General features: G+C 42.9%; 2 protein-coding genes and 2 long non-coding RNA genes across 8 annotated transcripts in view; 2 read left to right on the top strand and 2 right to left on the bottom strand.

Moving 5' to 3' along the window:
* LOC309611592 overlaps positions 1-15,754 on the bottom strand; it is an 86,679-nt gene that overhangs the window by 10,283 nt on the left and 60,642 nt on the right. The window lies entirely within an intron of this gene.
* LOC309611586 overlaps positions 1-15,754 on the top strand; it is a 512,787-nt gene that overhangs the window by 453,465 nt on the left and 43,568 nt on the right. The gene's annotated exons all lie outside the window — the stretch shown is intronic.
* Positions 1-15,754, top strand: part of MRPL30 (mitochondrial ribosomal protein L30) — a 54,401-nt gene that overhangs the window by 30,564 nt on the left and 8,083 nt on the right. For 2 of the 5 annotated variants that reach the window (XR_014234597.1, XR_014234598.1), the window contains 4 exons: positions 1,347-2,952; positions 5,594-6,259; positions 7,399-7,572; positions 14,572-14,788. The gene's annotated coding sequence lies outside the window, so the exon portion shown is untranslated. The remainder of the gene's footprint in view (positions 1-1,346; positions 2,953-5,593; positions 6,260-7,398; positions 7,573-14,571; positions 14,789-15,754) is intronic. The other 3 variants (XR_014234599.1, XR_014234600.1, XR_014234596.1) reach the window with 2 other exon arrangements.
* LOC309611716 (lysozyme g-like protein 2) lies at positions 7,753-12,635 on the bottom strand (the record flags this gene model as incomplete). The annotated part of the gene is given in 4 exon segments (XM_082356482.1): positions 7,753-11,678; positions 11,865-11,987; positions 11,990-12,002; positions 12,393-12,635. Coding segments are annotated over 4 exon segments (480 nt in total). The 3' UTR covers positions 7,753-11,577.

The raw sequence follows: 15,754 nt of genomic DNA, 5'->3' as shown, positions 1-15,754 counted from the left end.
TAAAGTTCAAAGGCAGGCCCAACTCAATGATGTATCATCTAGGGATACACACATGGTTGGTAAAAGTAAAAAGCAAAGCAGAAGAGTGGTTAATACAAAAATTCAGTCCACGATCCTCCTGGCGGTAATGGAGGAGAAGCTCCTTGGGGATTCCCCTAGTAGCAGTGAGGTGCTAGTTCTTTACCTGAGAGATAAGTGGATGGGTGTGCATTTTATTATTCTTTAAACTGTACATAAGCATTTTATGTAAATTATATTTAAATAGAAATAATTTACATTAAGGTGTGTATAGTGTGCCTCTGGCTGTGGGGGAATTGTTAAAGCATGAGAATATTGTATGAATATTTATTCATATGTATAACATATCTCTGACAAAATAGACAAGAAGTGGTAAGATTAGTTGCCTCTGGATAGAGGAGTTGAGTGGCTAGAGGACAGGAATGGGAAGAAAATTTTCATAATATACCCTCTTGTATCTTGAATTGTGAAGTTCATGAATATTACCTAATCCATCAATCGATACATTTCTCTAATGCAATTGCTTGGCTCCCATCCCTGGAAATTCTGATTTAATAGGCCAGGACTGAGGACCCAGAAATTGCATTTAAATAAGGGAGGGGATTATGATGCTGTCGGTCAAAGGACTACACTTTGAGAACCACCTCTACAGGCTTATTCATTCACAAACCCTCATTGCATGCTTATTGTGCGCTGGTCACTCTTCATCCATCATAAAGGGGAAAATAAACACAGGTATAGTTGCAGGTAAGAGCTCTTGGAAATTTTCTCTGATTGTTTCTCATATTCTCATAGAAAAGAGAAGCAGACATCCACTTAGATTGTTCTGAGAACTAAGAAATAACGTATAAGACGGATGATCCTTGAAAACACTACTGTTAAGTGAAAAGCCAGTCACAAAAGACCACATGTTGTATGATCCCATTGATATGGAATGTAAAATAGGCAAATAGAGATAGAAAGTAGATGGGTGTTTGCCAGGGGCCAGGGGAGTCAGTTAGGTAGTGGACGGTGACTGCTAATGTTTGCCAAGTTTCTTTTTGGGGTGTTAGAAATGTTCTGAAATTAGATGGTGGTGACACAACTCTATGAGTATACTAAAAAAAAAAAAAAAAAAAAAAACCCTGAATCATATACATTAAATGGGTGAATTTTATCATATTGGAAATATATCTGAGTAAAGGTGTTTTTAAAAGTAAGAAAAGAAATAACATAAAATACAACGTACAAGTTGGAGCCTAAGACCCACAGTTATTATTTTTGGTGGTAACAGCATTGGAATCGCTATGATATCACTATTATTAAGTCATGTGGTAATTACTTTTCAGATCCACCTCCTGGAGCCAACTGTATTTTCCCAGGATGGCCACACCATTGTATATCCCAACCCAAGTGCTCTTATCTTGTGACATTGACAATCTTGCATCAAGAGGTCAGGTCCATGTTTTCTCTCCTCAAACCTCAGTGGACCCCTGTAACTTCCTCAACCGATAGAATGATGCAGAAATAACACTGTGTGTCTTCCAAGGCTAGGCTACGAATGGCAATATAGCTTCCTCCTGGCTCATCTCTTGGGATGCTTGTCCTTGGAACCCAGTCACCATGTTGTGAGGAAGCCCAGGCCACATGGAGAGGCCGCCTGTGGGCATTTCAGTGGACACCGGCAGGCCCTCAACCTAGAGCCAACAGCCAGCCTCAGGCACCAGACATCAGATGATTTCCACGTCCAGCCTTCAGAACATCCAACGGAGGCCCCAGACACTATGAAACAGAGACAGGACATCTCTACTGCACCCTGTCAGAATTTCCGACCTACAGAAATTGAGATATAATAATATGGTGACTTTGTCACACAGCTGTAGATAACTAACACATCCCCCTTACTAAACTTTGAGTTAATGGCAAGGATTATGACTTCGTTATCTTTGAATTTCCAGCATCAGCCTTAGTGACTGGCTCAATAACTAATAAAACAAAATTTGAAGAAAAGTAACACTTTCCCAGTCTGTGGAATTCAGGCGAGGCTCTTACTTCAGAGATGTGAAATCAGTTCTCACCACAACATAATTTTCAAAACATCCTGGAAACTTCCAGCCATTTTATCTTGATATTAATATACCAAGATCTCAATATTAATATGTCAAATCTCAACGTATCAATGAGATTTGAAGTCAAATAGACCATCGTTCGAATCCCAGCTCTGCCACTTAACTGGCTCTGTGACTTTGAACAAATTATTATCTTCGCTGAGCATAAATAATTTCTTTGCGTACATCCTTTTCAAACACCTAGGAATGTAGAGCAAATTTTAAAGTGCGTTCGAATCATCTGGGGATTGTGTTAACCTGCGGCTCCGATTCAGTTGGCCTGGGGTGGGACCCAAGATTCGGTATTTCCAACAAGCTCCCCAGTGATGCTGGGGATGCCGCTGGTCTGCAGTGGGCTGTTTTGAATAGTGTATTAATCATGTTTTCTATTTTCTGTATTTTATGACGTTTTGACGTCTTAAAAAGCTTGCTGGCCAGAGAAAGACTGCTCCTCCCAGGGCTAGCAGTTCTTTGAGAAAGCAAACGGCTCAGCGGGGAGCACGCCTTTCACACACACAGCAACCAATCCAAGCCCTTATTCCTCAATCACCACCTTTACCTAATTCACGCACGTGGAGCCAATCTTTCCCCGGCCCTAAATTATCCCAAGGCCAGATTCCAGGCAACTAGAGACCACCTCTAAAAACCAAAGCCCACAGAAATTATGCAAACTAGCCAGTCCTACACTGTTTCCTCTGCCCTTCCTTGCCGCCTTTCCCGCAGAAACCCCCTTGGAGGCTCTGACTCAGGCCCTCCCTTCACTCTTGTCTTCGGCCTCCTGACCAAAACCTGCCGTTTCTCCCGTGGCCCTGAGTGGCGTGGCCTGCCTCTTGTTTCTAGGGGAACGGTAAGTACCATTCAACTTTTCTTACGATGGCACTGACCTCTCTCTGTCATCACTCAGTCACCTTTAGAAATTAAGACCCGGACACAGAATAAATAACAGGTCTGACATTGTTCTCGCTTTGTAAGATATCCTCCTTTTAAACGTCTGTCTCATTCTACCTCTGTTTACATGTTAACGAAAATTTACATTGAGATCCGCATCAAATAAAAAGCACCTGGTCACCACCAGTGAGGCTGTACATAGAGACGCTGAGAAAGCACCGGTCCCAGCATGGGCAGCGCCAGCAGGAAGGAGGATGCAGTGTCGGGGACACGCGTGCACTGGGCGAGGAGCAGGGACATGGGAGGCGCCCAGTCCTCTTGGCAGCTCCCTAGCAGGTCTGGCCTGATCCACGCCTCAGCAGCTGGCCAACTGTGACCAGTGACTTTGCTCTGGTGAACTGGCTCTTGGCTCCCCTGGGAACATGAGGAGAGAATAAAACGCCACCTGCTTTCAAGATCGCAGAAAGTCACAACCCAGTCCCATCTAGTTTTTGTTTGTTGGGCCGCGCTGCACGGCTGGTGGGATCTCAGCTTCCCGACCAGGAATTGAACCCAGGCCGTGGCAGTGAAAGCGCAGAATCCTAACCACTGGACCACCAGGGAAGTCCCCCATCTAGTTTTATTCTCTAAAGTTTCATTTGTGTTTCCAACATAAAGTCATTCCTTTATGTGCCTATAAATATGTACTGGTTTGTTTTTTTTTTTTTCCCCCGGAAGTAAGAACAGATCCTTCGTTTGAGTTATTCAGAGCTTCTAGGCTTTAGGGAGAAACAACACAAAAGAGTGCGTGATTATGCTCTCAAATGCCTGAAGTGAAGCCGTTAATCAAGTTGCTCTTATCAATTCCAGCAGTCTCCACTGTTTTCTGGGAGGATGGGAACTCATGGAGGAGCGGCCTGGCTCTTTGCAGTGCCCACGGGTTGAGCTGGTTTGTTAGTGCCCCGTGTGTTCAGGCCAGGGTTCATTCTGCTCTACACGACCTGATAACATGGGGATGCTGGGAGTTTTGCTTGTTTACTATCTCACACTCTGGAGCAAAAAATTCGAGGGATCTGGTTCTTATTGTCTTCTCAAAGAGCTTTTACTCAGGGTCTTAAGTATTCCCCTTTTTAATTTCCCCATCACAAGACATATTTTAAATAAGTTATTGGAAGTATAAAATGTCTATTTGGTCTGTGCTAGGAAAATCGATTCAGGTCACATAAGGAAGTCAAACATAAGAGAAATGGAGTTGCTTTGATTGGGCACTGCTTCAATATCTTAAAAAAAAAAAAAATCCCCATGAGGTTGCTCTAAGGCAGCGTGGGGAGGGGGGTAGAAAAGGCTGCAGGGGAGGCTGACAGAGGGGGAAGCGGGATGGATTCACCCTGGCTGGATAGGCTGACTCAGCAAGTCAAAGGGGACTCAGCTCCATCTGCCCAGCTAAGCCGGAAGTGGTGCACACCTCAGTGAGGAATCTGGGTTTTGTTTTTTTTGTCTTTGTTTTGACTGCGCCATGCACGGCATGTGGGATCGAACCTGTGCCCCCTGCATTGGGAGCACGGGGTCTTAACCCCTGGACTGCCAGGGAAGTCCCAGGAATCTGGGTTTTAAATAGTCCTGAAAAGCGAGAGGAGACTTCAGAGTCTTCAGATGGCTACACAAAACCACCTGTCAGCATCCTATTTCGTTCAGGTAATTCTGGAGAATCTGTGAGGCAATAATTCTCAGCCTTGGCTACACATTAGAATCACCTGGGAGTGGGACTGGGTTTTATTTTTTATTTTTTTTCTTCCAGTTTTATTGAGATCTAGTGGACATAGAGCACTGTATAAGTTTAAGGTGTACAGAATAATGATTTGTTTACATACGTCATGAAGTGATTCTCACAATAAGTTTAGTGAACATCCTTCATCTCATATAGGTACAGAATTAAAGAAATAGAAAAAAAATTTTTTTCTTCTGATAAGAACTCTTAGAATTTACTCTCAGGAACTTTCATATGTAACATACAGTGGTGTTAATTATGTTTATCATGCTGTGCATTACATCCCTAGTATTTATTTATCTTATACCTGGAAGTTTGTACCTTCTGACTGTCCTCATCCAGTTCCCCCTCCCCAGCCCCGCCCCCTACCTCCACCTCTGGTAACCACAGATCTGGAAATCTGGTTTCTTTTTCTATGAGTTTGTTTGCTTGTTTGTTTTTGAAGTATAATTGACCTAATTGAACTAACACTATGTTAGTTCTTGTTACACAATATAGTGATTTGATATTTCTATACATTTCATACTGATCACCAAAATAAATCTAGTTATGATATGTCACCATACAAAGATATTACATAGTTATTGACTATATTCCCCACACTGTACACTTCATACCTGAGACTCGTTTATTTTGCAGCTGGAAGTTTGTACCTCTTAATCTCCCTCATCTATTTCTTTCCACCTCCTACCCCTCCCCCCTCTGGCAAACACATGTTTGTTCTCTGTTTCTATAACTCTGTTTTGTTATGTTTTTTTCATTTGTTTTGTTTTTTTTAGATTCCACATATAAGCAAAATAATACAGTATTTGTCTTTCTCTGTCTGACTTATTTCCCTTATAATACCCTCTAGGTCCATCCATGTTGTCGCAAATGGCAAGGTTTCATTCTTTTTTACGGCTAATATTCCATATATCAAAACCAGAATCTCACCAAAGCACATCATTGTGAAATGTCAAACATGTGACAAAGAGAAGATTCTACAAACTCTGGAGGGAAGAGGGGATATATCATATACAAAGGATTAAAATCAAAATGACCTCAGGCTTCTCAAGAGTACTCCTAGAAGCCAGAAGACCAAGGGATAAATGCCTTCAAAATTCTGAAAGAAAACTATTTCCAGACTAGAATTTTTTACCAGGCCAAATCACCAATTCATGTGAGAGTAGAAAAAAAGGTACTTTGGACAGGAAAGGCCTCAAAAAATTAACCTCCCACTCACTTTTCTCAGGAAGCTGTTGGAGGATGTGCTCCATAAAAACAAAGGAGTAAGCTAAAAATGTGAAAAATGGGGAGATGCAACATGGGGGAGCTGCAAAGGACTGATGGTGAAGCTGAAACTGCACAACTCGGATGGGACTCAAACCCACCAAAACTCACATTGGGACTTGAACCCACAGGCTGGGACTCGAATGCACTGTCGCTTAATTGAGACCACACACCTGGTCTCAGGATTTAATGAAGCTCAGGTTCTTTATGTCTCATCCCAGAAGGAATTCAGCAAGAGGCAAAGTGATAGGTAGAAGTGGATTTATTTAAAGAGATACACATTCCATAGACAGAATGCGGTCTGTCTCAAACGGCGAGAATGGCCCCGAAATATGGGGTGGTTAGTTTTTATGGGCTGGGTAACTTCATAGGCTAATGAGTGGGAGGGTTATTCCAACTATTTGAGGGAAGGGGTGGAGATTTCCAGGAATTGGGCCACCGCCCACTTTTTGGCCTTTTATGGTCAGCCTCAGAACTGTCATGGCACCTGTGGGTGTGTCATTTAGCTAGTGTATCAATATTGCAATGAGCGTATAATGAGGTTCAAGGTCTACTGGAAGTCAAATCTTCCACCACCTTGGACCTAGATGGTTCTAACCAGTTTATGTCGTATCCTCAAAGGCTATGCCAATAGCTTTATTGCTTTGCCAGGCAAAGGGGGACAGAACCGGCTATTGCCCTTGAAACTGTGTGTCCCAACCCAGGAGGGTTTGGTGAGGAGTTTTATAGCAGTGGTTCAAGGGCAGGATTACTGATAAGGATCAGGGTGTGTGCAGGGCCTGTATTCCTTTAATCTGGTCTCAAGTGATCTCCTGTTGAGCTTCTGTGGTTGCTTTAATCTGGCCTCCATTGGTCTCCTGATCTTCTCTGAAGAATGCTTCATCAAGTAGTTAGCATTTTCCATTTTGGGGGGGTTTTAGTTATGCAGAAGAGCTCAAAGATAGTGTTATGTGTATCCCTTGAGACAGAACCAGGATCCTGTCCCAAGGCTGCACTGTTGTCTCTTGGCTGCTCCTCCCTTGTCTCTGCATCCCCTCCCTTCCCTGATTAGCAGCTGTTTGAAAGGGTTCCGTGCCCAGGAACCCCACAGGGTACTGCTTGGTTTCATGACTTGTTCAAGGGCAAGCACTGCAACCAGGCTTAGATCACAAAATGACGTGAGCCAGAATGGTTTCTCTTATGTCAAAAAAAGAAAAGTGAAGTCTGGTTCTTTTCCTCCGGGGACCCCCTACCCTATCCGAATAGAGAAGCTGCGTGAGATTGCCCTGGTGATTGCAGGACTTTATTTACCCAACTGGTTCACAGGTGGGCTCATAACCAGTGCCTCCCAGTCCATTTCCATTGTGCCAGGGAAATGGAACTCTCCATTTCCATTTCCATTCTCCAAAGGTGTATTCCTGAGGTCTTCTCAGTCATATTGTCCTTAATGAGGATCCCTTCACTGGATTCAGCCTTGAGAGTGGGTCTTGGAAGGCAGACGGTGGGGAGACAAGAAGGAAGCAGCCCAGGAGTTCAAGGACACTGATGGTCATGAGCAGGTTCCACAAGCCCCTGACACAGAAGGTAAGCACTTTACATGATCACCTGATGTCTGCCCTGCATCTGTACCTTGTGCACATGAGTGGCTGGCTGCTATTCCCAACTAAATTTTATGATTTAACAGTTCCTGAGGGCAGAGACTCTGATATAGTGCTTCATATATGGTGAGACAGTCATTTCCAAAACAAATTTTTGCTTGAAATGATGATAGTTGTTCTAGAATGACACTCTGTAAAGTGTTGATAGAATGGGGTATTAATTACTTTTATAGTATACAACCCCTAGAATTAAATAATTTGTCAGTATAGTGGTCAATGTCCTTGAGAGCAGCTCCAACTGAGGAATCACTCTCTGGTGGCCTGACTCTATTAGTCTTAATTAAGTGCCCCAAAGAAGGGGAGAGCTTAGCTGAGTTGGGGGAAATTGGGTGTAGGAGATTGTGGTTCAGGGAAGGAGAGGAAGAGGTAAACTTAGATGTCAGAGAGACCTACGGTTAAGATAATGCTGCAAAGTTTAAAAGTGACTCTCCTGAAACTGAAACCACACAACTCAGATTGGGACTCAAACCCACTGTCTTTTTTTTTTTTCTTTTTAGGTGTATAGATGGTGCTTTTATTGTTATTTTTTAGTTTTTTAATAGATCTTCAGTGGAGTATAATTGCTTCACAATACTGTGTTAGTTTCTGTTGTACCACAAAGTGAATCAGCCATATGCATACATATATCCCCACATCCCCTCCCTCTTGAGCCTCACTCCCACCCTCCCTATCCCACCCCTCTAGGTCATCACAAAGCACTGAGCTGATCTCCCTATGCTATGCTGCTGCTTCCCACTAGCTAACTATTTTACATTCGGTAGTGTATATATGTCCATGCTACTCTCATTTCACCCCAGCGTCCCCCCAGCCCGTGTCCTCAAGTCCATTATCTATGTCTACATCTTTATTCCTGCCCTGCCACTAGGTTCATCAGAACCTTTTTTTTTTTTTTTTTTTTAGATTCCATATATAACTGTTAGCATACAGTATTTGTTTTTCTCTTTCTGACTTACTTCACTCTGTATGACAGTCTCTAAGTCCACCCACCTCGCTACAAATAACTCAATTTCGTTTCTTTTTATGGCTGAGTAATATTCCATTGTATATATGTGCCATATCTTCTTTATCCATTCATCTGTCGATGAACATTTAGGTTGGTTCCATGTCCTCACTATTGTAAATAATGCTGCAAAGAACATTGTGGTACATGTCTCTTTTTGAATTATGGTTTTCTCAGGTTATATGCCCAGTAGTGGGATTGCTGGGTCATATGGTAATTCTATTTTTAGTTTTTTAAGGAACCTCCATACTGTTCTCCATACTGGTTATATCAATTTACATTCCCACCAACAGTGCAGGAGGGTTCCCTTTTCACCACACCCTTTCCAGCATTTATTGTTTCTAGATTTTTTGATAATGGCCATTCTGACCAGTGTGAGGTGATACCTCATTGTAGTCTTGATTTGCATTTCTCTTATAATTAGTGATGTTGAGCATCTTTTCATGTGCCTCTTGGCCATCTGTATATCTTCTTTATTGAAATGTCTATTTAGGTTTTCCACCCATTTTTTAATTGAATTGTTTGTTTTTTTGATACTGAGCTGCATGAGCTGTTTCTATATTTTGGAGATTAATCCTTTGTCTGTTGTTTCATTTGCAAATATATTCTCCCATTCCGAGGGTTGTCTTTTCATCTTGTTTATGGTTTCTTTTGCTGTGTAAAAGCTCTGAAGTTTAATTAGCTCCCACTTGTTTATTTTTGTTTTCATTTCCATTATTCTAGGAGGTGGGTCAAAAAAGATCTTGCTGTTGTTTATGTCAAAGAGTGTTTCTCCTATGTTTTCCTCTATCAGTTTTATAGGGTCTGGTCTTACATTTAGGTCTTTAATCCATTTGGAGTTTATTTTTGTGTATGGTGTTAGGGAGTGTTCTAATTTCAGTCTTTTACATGTAGCTGTCCAGTTTTCCCAGCACCATTTATTGAAGAGGCTGTCTTTTCTCCATTGTATCTTCTTGCCTCCTTTGTCATGAATTAGGTGCGTGGGTTTATCTCTGGGCTTTCTATCCTGTACCATTGATCTATATTTCTGTTTTTGTGCCAGTACCATACTTTCTTGATTACTGTAGCTTTGTAGTATAGTTTGAAGTCAGGGAGCCTGATTCCTCCAGCTCCGTTTTTCTTTCTCAAGATTGCTTTGGCTATTTGGGGTCTTTTGTGTTTCCATACGAATTGTAAAAATTTTTTTTACAATTCTGTGAAGAATGCCATTGGTAGTTTGATTGGGATTGCATTGAATCTGTAGATTGCTTTGAGTAGTATAGTCATTTTCATGATATTAATTTTTCCAATTCAAGGACATGGTATATTTCTCCATCTGTTTATGTCATTTTTTATTTCTTTCATCAGTGTCTTATAGTTTTCTGAGTACAAGTCTTTCACCTCCTTAGGTAGGTTTATTCCCAGGTATTTTATTCTTTTTGTTGTGATGGTAAATGGGATTGTTTCCTTAATTTCTCTTTCAGATTTTTCATCATTAGTGTATAGGAAGGCCAGAGATTTCTGTGCATTAATTTTGTATCCTGCAACCTTATCAAATTCATTGATTAGTTCTAGTAGTTTTCTGGTGGCATCTTTAGGATTTTCTATGTATAGTATCATGTCATCGGCAAACAGTGACAGTTTTATTTCTTCTTTTCCAATTTGTATTCCTTTTATTTCTTTTTCTTCTCTTATTGCTGTGGCTAGGACTTCCAAAACTATGTTGAATAAGAGTGGTGAGAGTGGACATCCTTGTCTTGTTCCTGATCTTAGTGGAAATGCTTTCAATTTTTCACAATCCCAGTCTTTTAGAGATCACACACCTGGTCTCAGGACTTAATGAAGCTCAGGTTCTTTATGTCTCATTGCAGAAAGAATTCAGTGAGAGGCAAAGTGTTAGGTTTTAAGTAGATTTATTTAGAGAGGTACACATTCCATAGACAGAATGTAGTCCGTCTCAAAAGGTGAGAGTGGCCACAGGGCATGGGGTTATCTCAGAAAGTGAGAGCAACCCTGGGAGAAACACACTCCACAGAGTGTGGGCCATCTCAGAAGACGAGAGATCCCAAAATATGGGGTGATTAGGTTTTATGGGCTGGGTAATTTCCTAGGCTAATGAGTGAGATTATTCCAATTATTTTGGAGAAGAGGCAGAGATTTCCAGGAATTGGGCCACTGCCCACTTTTTGGCCTTTTATGGTTGGCCTCAGAACAGTCATGGCACCCCTGGGTGTGTCATTTAGCTAATGTATTACAATGAACGTATAATGAGGCTCAAAGTCTGCTGGAAGTTGAACCTTCTGCCATCTTGGACCTAGTTGGTTCTAACCAGTTTTTGTCGTGTCCTCAGTGGCTATGTCATTTTTATAAAGGTTATGCCCTTCCCTCCTTTTGCAAATCTATTCCCCCCACCAGATGGGACTGGCTACCCTCTTACCCTTTTTCTCATCAAAAGTTTTCAATTAAAATTTGAAACTATGATTTTTATCAAAGAAATCAGTGATAGTTGCCAGATAAAATAACCATATGCCCAGTTATATTTGAATTTCAAATAGACAACACATAATATTTTAGTATAAATGTGTTCTAAATATTGCATGGGACTTACACTAAAAAAAAAAATCATTTTTTATCTGGAATTCAAATTTAACTGGGATTCCAGTATTTTTATTTGCTAAATCTGACAATGCAAGCCAATGAGACACAGGATTCATTTCACAGAAGTCCACATTACAGCTCACATCCGTGGAAATACCTTTAAAGAGACACAGCCTTTTATTTACACACACCAGACCACAAAATGCAGATAATAATTCTTTAATGTGATTCATGTTATTTTGATGACATTTGGGTCAAACTCAGATTCAGAATTATTGGCCTCATTGGCTACTTTTATCTGTGTAACAGCTGAAGCTGCCCGCATGATAATGATCTTGGGTCTGAGCTGAAGCTTTAGAAGCCCTGTCTTTTGAAGTATTTGGCTCGTGCAAGGACATCATTGCAGAAGTCACAGCTCAGGTCCTGGCTGCTTCGGGTGTAGGCACAGAGTCCACCTGGAATTTGTGAGATGGGTTAATGCCAAGCCCACAGCCCCTCGCTGTGGCAGGGTGCTCAGCAGTTAACTCAGATTCTCTTTCCTAGTTGCTTTTTAGGAGGCAGCTGAGGTTTGGGGGGATCTGGTGCAATGAATTATGTTTGTACCTATTAACTCCATGCTGGGAAACCAACCCATGGGTTACACAAAGCTCTCAGGTGCTGGTCAGGGGTCCAGGTTGGAAACCTCCTCTGGATTTCTTTGATTCTAACAGTCAGGACCTCAGTCATCTGGGAAACCTGGGCCTTGCTGATCCAGGAGGTGGGGCATGAAGGCCAGGGTCCTGTGGGGAGAGAGGCAGAGGGTGATGCAGCTTCCTAAGATCAGGGCTACTTTTTCATTTCCCTTTTTCTCTCCTCCCCTTTGGCAGAACCATTGCCACCTTCAACCTCCCTGAGGATAAATAGTAAATCTACAAGTTTAGGCAAAGGAAGGGACGAGCAGACATTTCACGGCTGTTTTCGGGGTAATGGTGAGAGGCAGAGTTGGAAACCAGAGGTGACAGATGTAACGTAGGGACCAGTCTGATGCCCTCTTTCAGTGCTGTAAGCATAAACCTTCTAAACAGGTCAGAAAGGGGTTTTTCTATCTGGACTTGTAACTCTCCTTTCAGATAATCCGAATGTCTAAAGGTAACTTTTCTACACTTTCTTCTACACCATGTGGGTTTCACCATATGTAGGAGAAATGTCTGACTCTGGGGAGTTCTTTCTTCATCTTCAAAGGAGATGGACTCATCCTTTACAAAGGAAGCAGAATAGAGCAGGAGAAACGATGCCTGCCGTGACATCACCAATGATGTCCTTGATCCCAGTACTGCATTTTCCAGCTGCTGGGTGACTTTGCGGCAATGACTTTGTCCTCGCAAATTCTCACTTGTAAAGGACAGATGACTTGCCTCCCCCACCGACCTCATCTCATCAGTTTATTGGATGGGTCCCCACATCAAAATAAGATAAAGTATTTGATGGGGCTTCCCTGGTGGCGCAGTGGTTGAGAGTCTGCCTGCCAATGCAGGGGACGCGGGTTCGAGCCCTGGTCTGGGAGGATCCCACATGCCGCGGAGCAACTGGGCCCATGAGCCACAATTACTGAGCCTGCGCATCTGGAGCCTGTGCTCCGCAACAAGAGAGGCCGCGATAGTGAGAGACCCGCGCACCGCGAGGAAGAGTGGCCCCCACTTGCCGCAACTAGGGAAAGCCCTCGCACAGAAGCAAAGACCCAACACAGCCATAAAATAAAAAATAAATAAATAAAAAAAATGACGAGACTCCTGCTTAGCCCACAGGGACTCAACATACTGTCGAGTTATCAAATACAGGTTCTTTCAAGAAACCAAGATACTTTGATTCTCAACACTGAGAAAGATGGTGATCAGACTACAGATCTTGAAAAGCCAATTTCTGATGCATGTGCCTTATCCCAATAGCCTCATCATTATCAAAAGATAATACCAAAAGTAGAATTTATCAGTGCTTCTCTTACTTTGGGTTCTTTTTCCTTCAGTTAAGAGGAAAGTTTACGCTTTCCTTGGTGCCTTGCCATAGTCTTTGCTTTGGTTAGAAGAAGGAGCTGGAAGACATTCCCCACTGCTCTAAGCCCCCAGCCTGGGAATCTCAGACCCCTTTGGTCACCTTGAGCCATGTTTCCCGTTCTCCCTCTGTAGGACTCCTAGGCAGGAACAAACCTGGGCCAGAGCCTGGGGAGACCAATAAACAGGCTATTTCCACCAGCAAAGTCAAATCCTCATGAAGTCAGGTCCTGATCAGGGGTCCAGGATTGAACTCATAAGGGGGTCAGCAGACAAGAGATCGGACAACTGGTCGCCATCAAGCACTTGCTCTCAGATACTTTCTCATCCCAGCCATTCCTCTAATCACCTTCCTCGTGTACAAACAGCCCTGGTTCCCCCACTAGCTACCAAATGAATACAGAGATGCCACCCAGAATAGCTTGCCGCTGACCCCAGGGGATGCCTGAGGAGCCAGCCACCTGCCCCCAAAGCCTCCACCTTCCACGAGCCCCTCCCACTCCCGGCTGCTCCCATGATCTCCCTTGGTCAGCTGAGATTGGCTACGATCCTTTTGAGTTATTACTATCATTACAAGTAGGGTGTGTATATAAATATGTACTCGGCACTTTCATAATGCTTTTCTCATCTCTTTTGTTTGAAGGTTAGTATTGTGGGTGGTTCCTTCCAAACACCCAGGAAGAGAATATGTCAAGATGAAGAAGAGGTATTAAGGAAGTCATTTGAATTAACAAAAAGCCATGCTTTTTGTTTTCCTTCCCTACAACATTGAGATGGTCTATCTGATTTCCCTTAGTTGAGTAGAAAATGTCATGCCCAGTCCAGAACACCAGAAAGATACAGGAACTTGGAATTTTAGCTGTGTTTACAGGAACTCTCAGATTCAATCACCTAACAGGAATCACCCACTGAGCCCCCAGCACTGAATGAGAGAGGACACTCTGCCCCAGGAAAAAGAGCAGAGAAAGAGCCATGTAGGTACAGGAAAAGCTCATAGTTTCATGAAAGTATACATTTACAGAGGCTTCTCACTGGCTTTATGGAAAGGACCCATCAGAAAAAAGGACTGCTTGCATCCAGATGCAAAACCCAGAGCATTTTACTCTTTGTACTGCTTTTCCAGGGGACAAAAATACTTCTTGGAAACACAAGTGGAAAAACTTAGCTTTTATTGCAACATGAAAGCTCGTTTCATTTTCCAAGCATGGAACTAAATGTCTGTGTTGCGTAAGCACTTGAATGAAAAGAGTCTGTGTAAATACATGTGCCAATGACTTAGGAACACAGAGTTACTTTGTTTTTTTTTTTTCAATTACATCAGGAAAGAGCAAGAAGTGAAAATAAGACATCAACATAGCATATCGAAGGAACACAAACTCTGTGACCCAACTTTCCAGGTGCCAAAAAGGAGTCTATGTTCAGAAGGGAGTGTTGAGGTGTCACTGGAGTGTGTGTGGGGAGAGTCCATCGGCCACCCAGGACCAATCCGGTCAAACCCCTGTGGCTCCAGACACTTGGAACCATTATCAAAACGTCAGGTGAGTCCAGCACCGTGTTCATGATGCCAAGCACAACATCCACTGCAGCAACCCTCTTCTCCCTTTCTGGAGAGCAAAACTGTGACAGACAGCATGGGGGTGTCAAGGTGGAGGGCACGCTGGAAACTGACAACCTGAACACCATTTGGGGCCAGTTCAGGTTCCTGGTGGCCTCCACTCACCCTTCCTCCACTGAGCACTTTTTAATTCTCAAAGCAGTGTTTGGATTTGTAAGGCGTCATGGACCATTTCCTCCTCAGTTAAACAGTGTTTCTGGAAAAGGTGGAAATAAAGGTCTTTGGTCTTTGTAGTTCTCTCACAAGAGAACCCCCATTCCTTTTCCATGAATGTTCTCCCAGATTTTCCCCACAAACCTTGAACCATAGGCATCCCAGGTCCTTAGGGTCCTCCAACCAGCCTGGAAAAGGTGCCATGTTAACATCCTAAGGTGCTGGGAGATGGAGGTGGCCCTTCCCCATCGTGCCCCACCCGACTTGGTCCTGGAAAGATTGAGAACTGCTCTCTACACACGCACCAGGCAGGTCTCCTCTGCTCCACGTTGTACTGCTACCCTGACCCTGGTTTTATTGCTAACTCAGCTTTCTTGCTTGCTCCCTGTGGACTGAAAGGCCTTTCCAGTAGCATCACATCTTAGCCATATCCCCTCTTGCTCTCCCTCCTCACACACACCCTAGCATTGCCCCGCAGACTGCTGTGCACCAACAGGCCTTAAATGAAAATAACAGCAATGACAGTCACATACATAAAATGTTTCTGCCACTAGGACCACATTTTCTTGAGAAAAATCTAACTTTCTAGAGTCAAATATAAGGCTCCTTTTAAACTCACTTTTTGCAGAGTTGCATTTTCACATGGTCCATGAAAATATATATTTACTGAATTTGGATTGTGAGCAAGGATCGCCAGCCTGGAAGGTTCGATCTCTTCACTCTCTGCAGATAAATC

This window comes from Balaenoptera borealis (genome assembly GCF_965194805.1).
Source record: "Balaenoptera borealis genome assembly, chromosome: 15".
Classification (NCBI taxonomy): Eukaryota; Metazoa; Chordata; class Mammalia; order Artiodactyla; family Balaenopteridae; genus Balaenoptera; species Balaenoptera borealis.
Note: the sequence above shows the minus strand (reverse complement) of the source record. Positions and strands in the feature narration are given on the sequence as shown.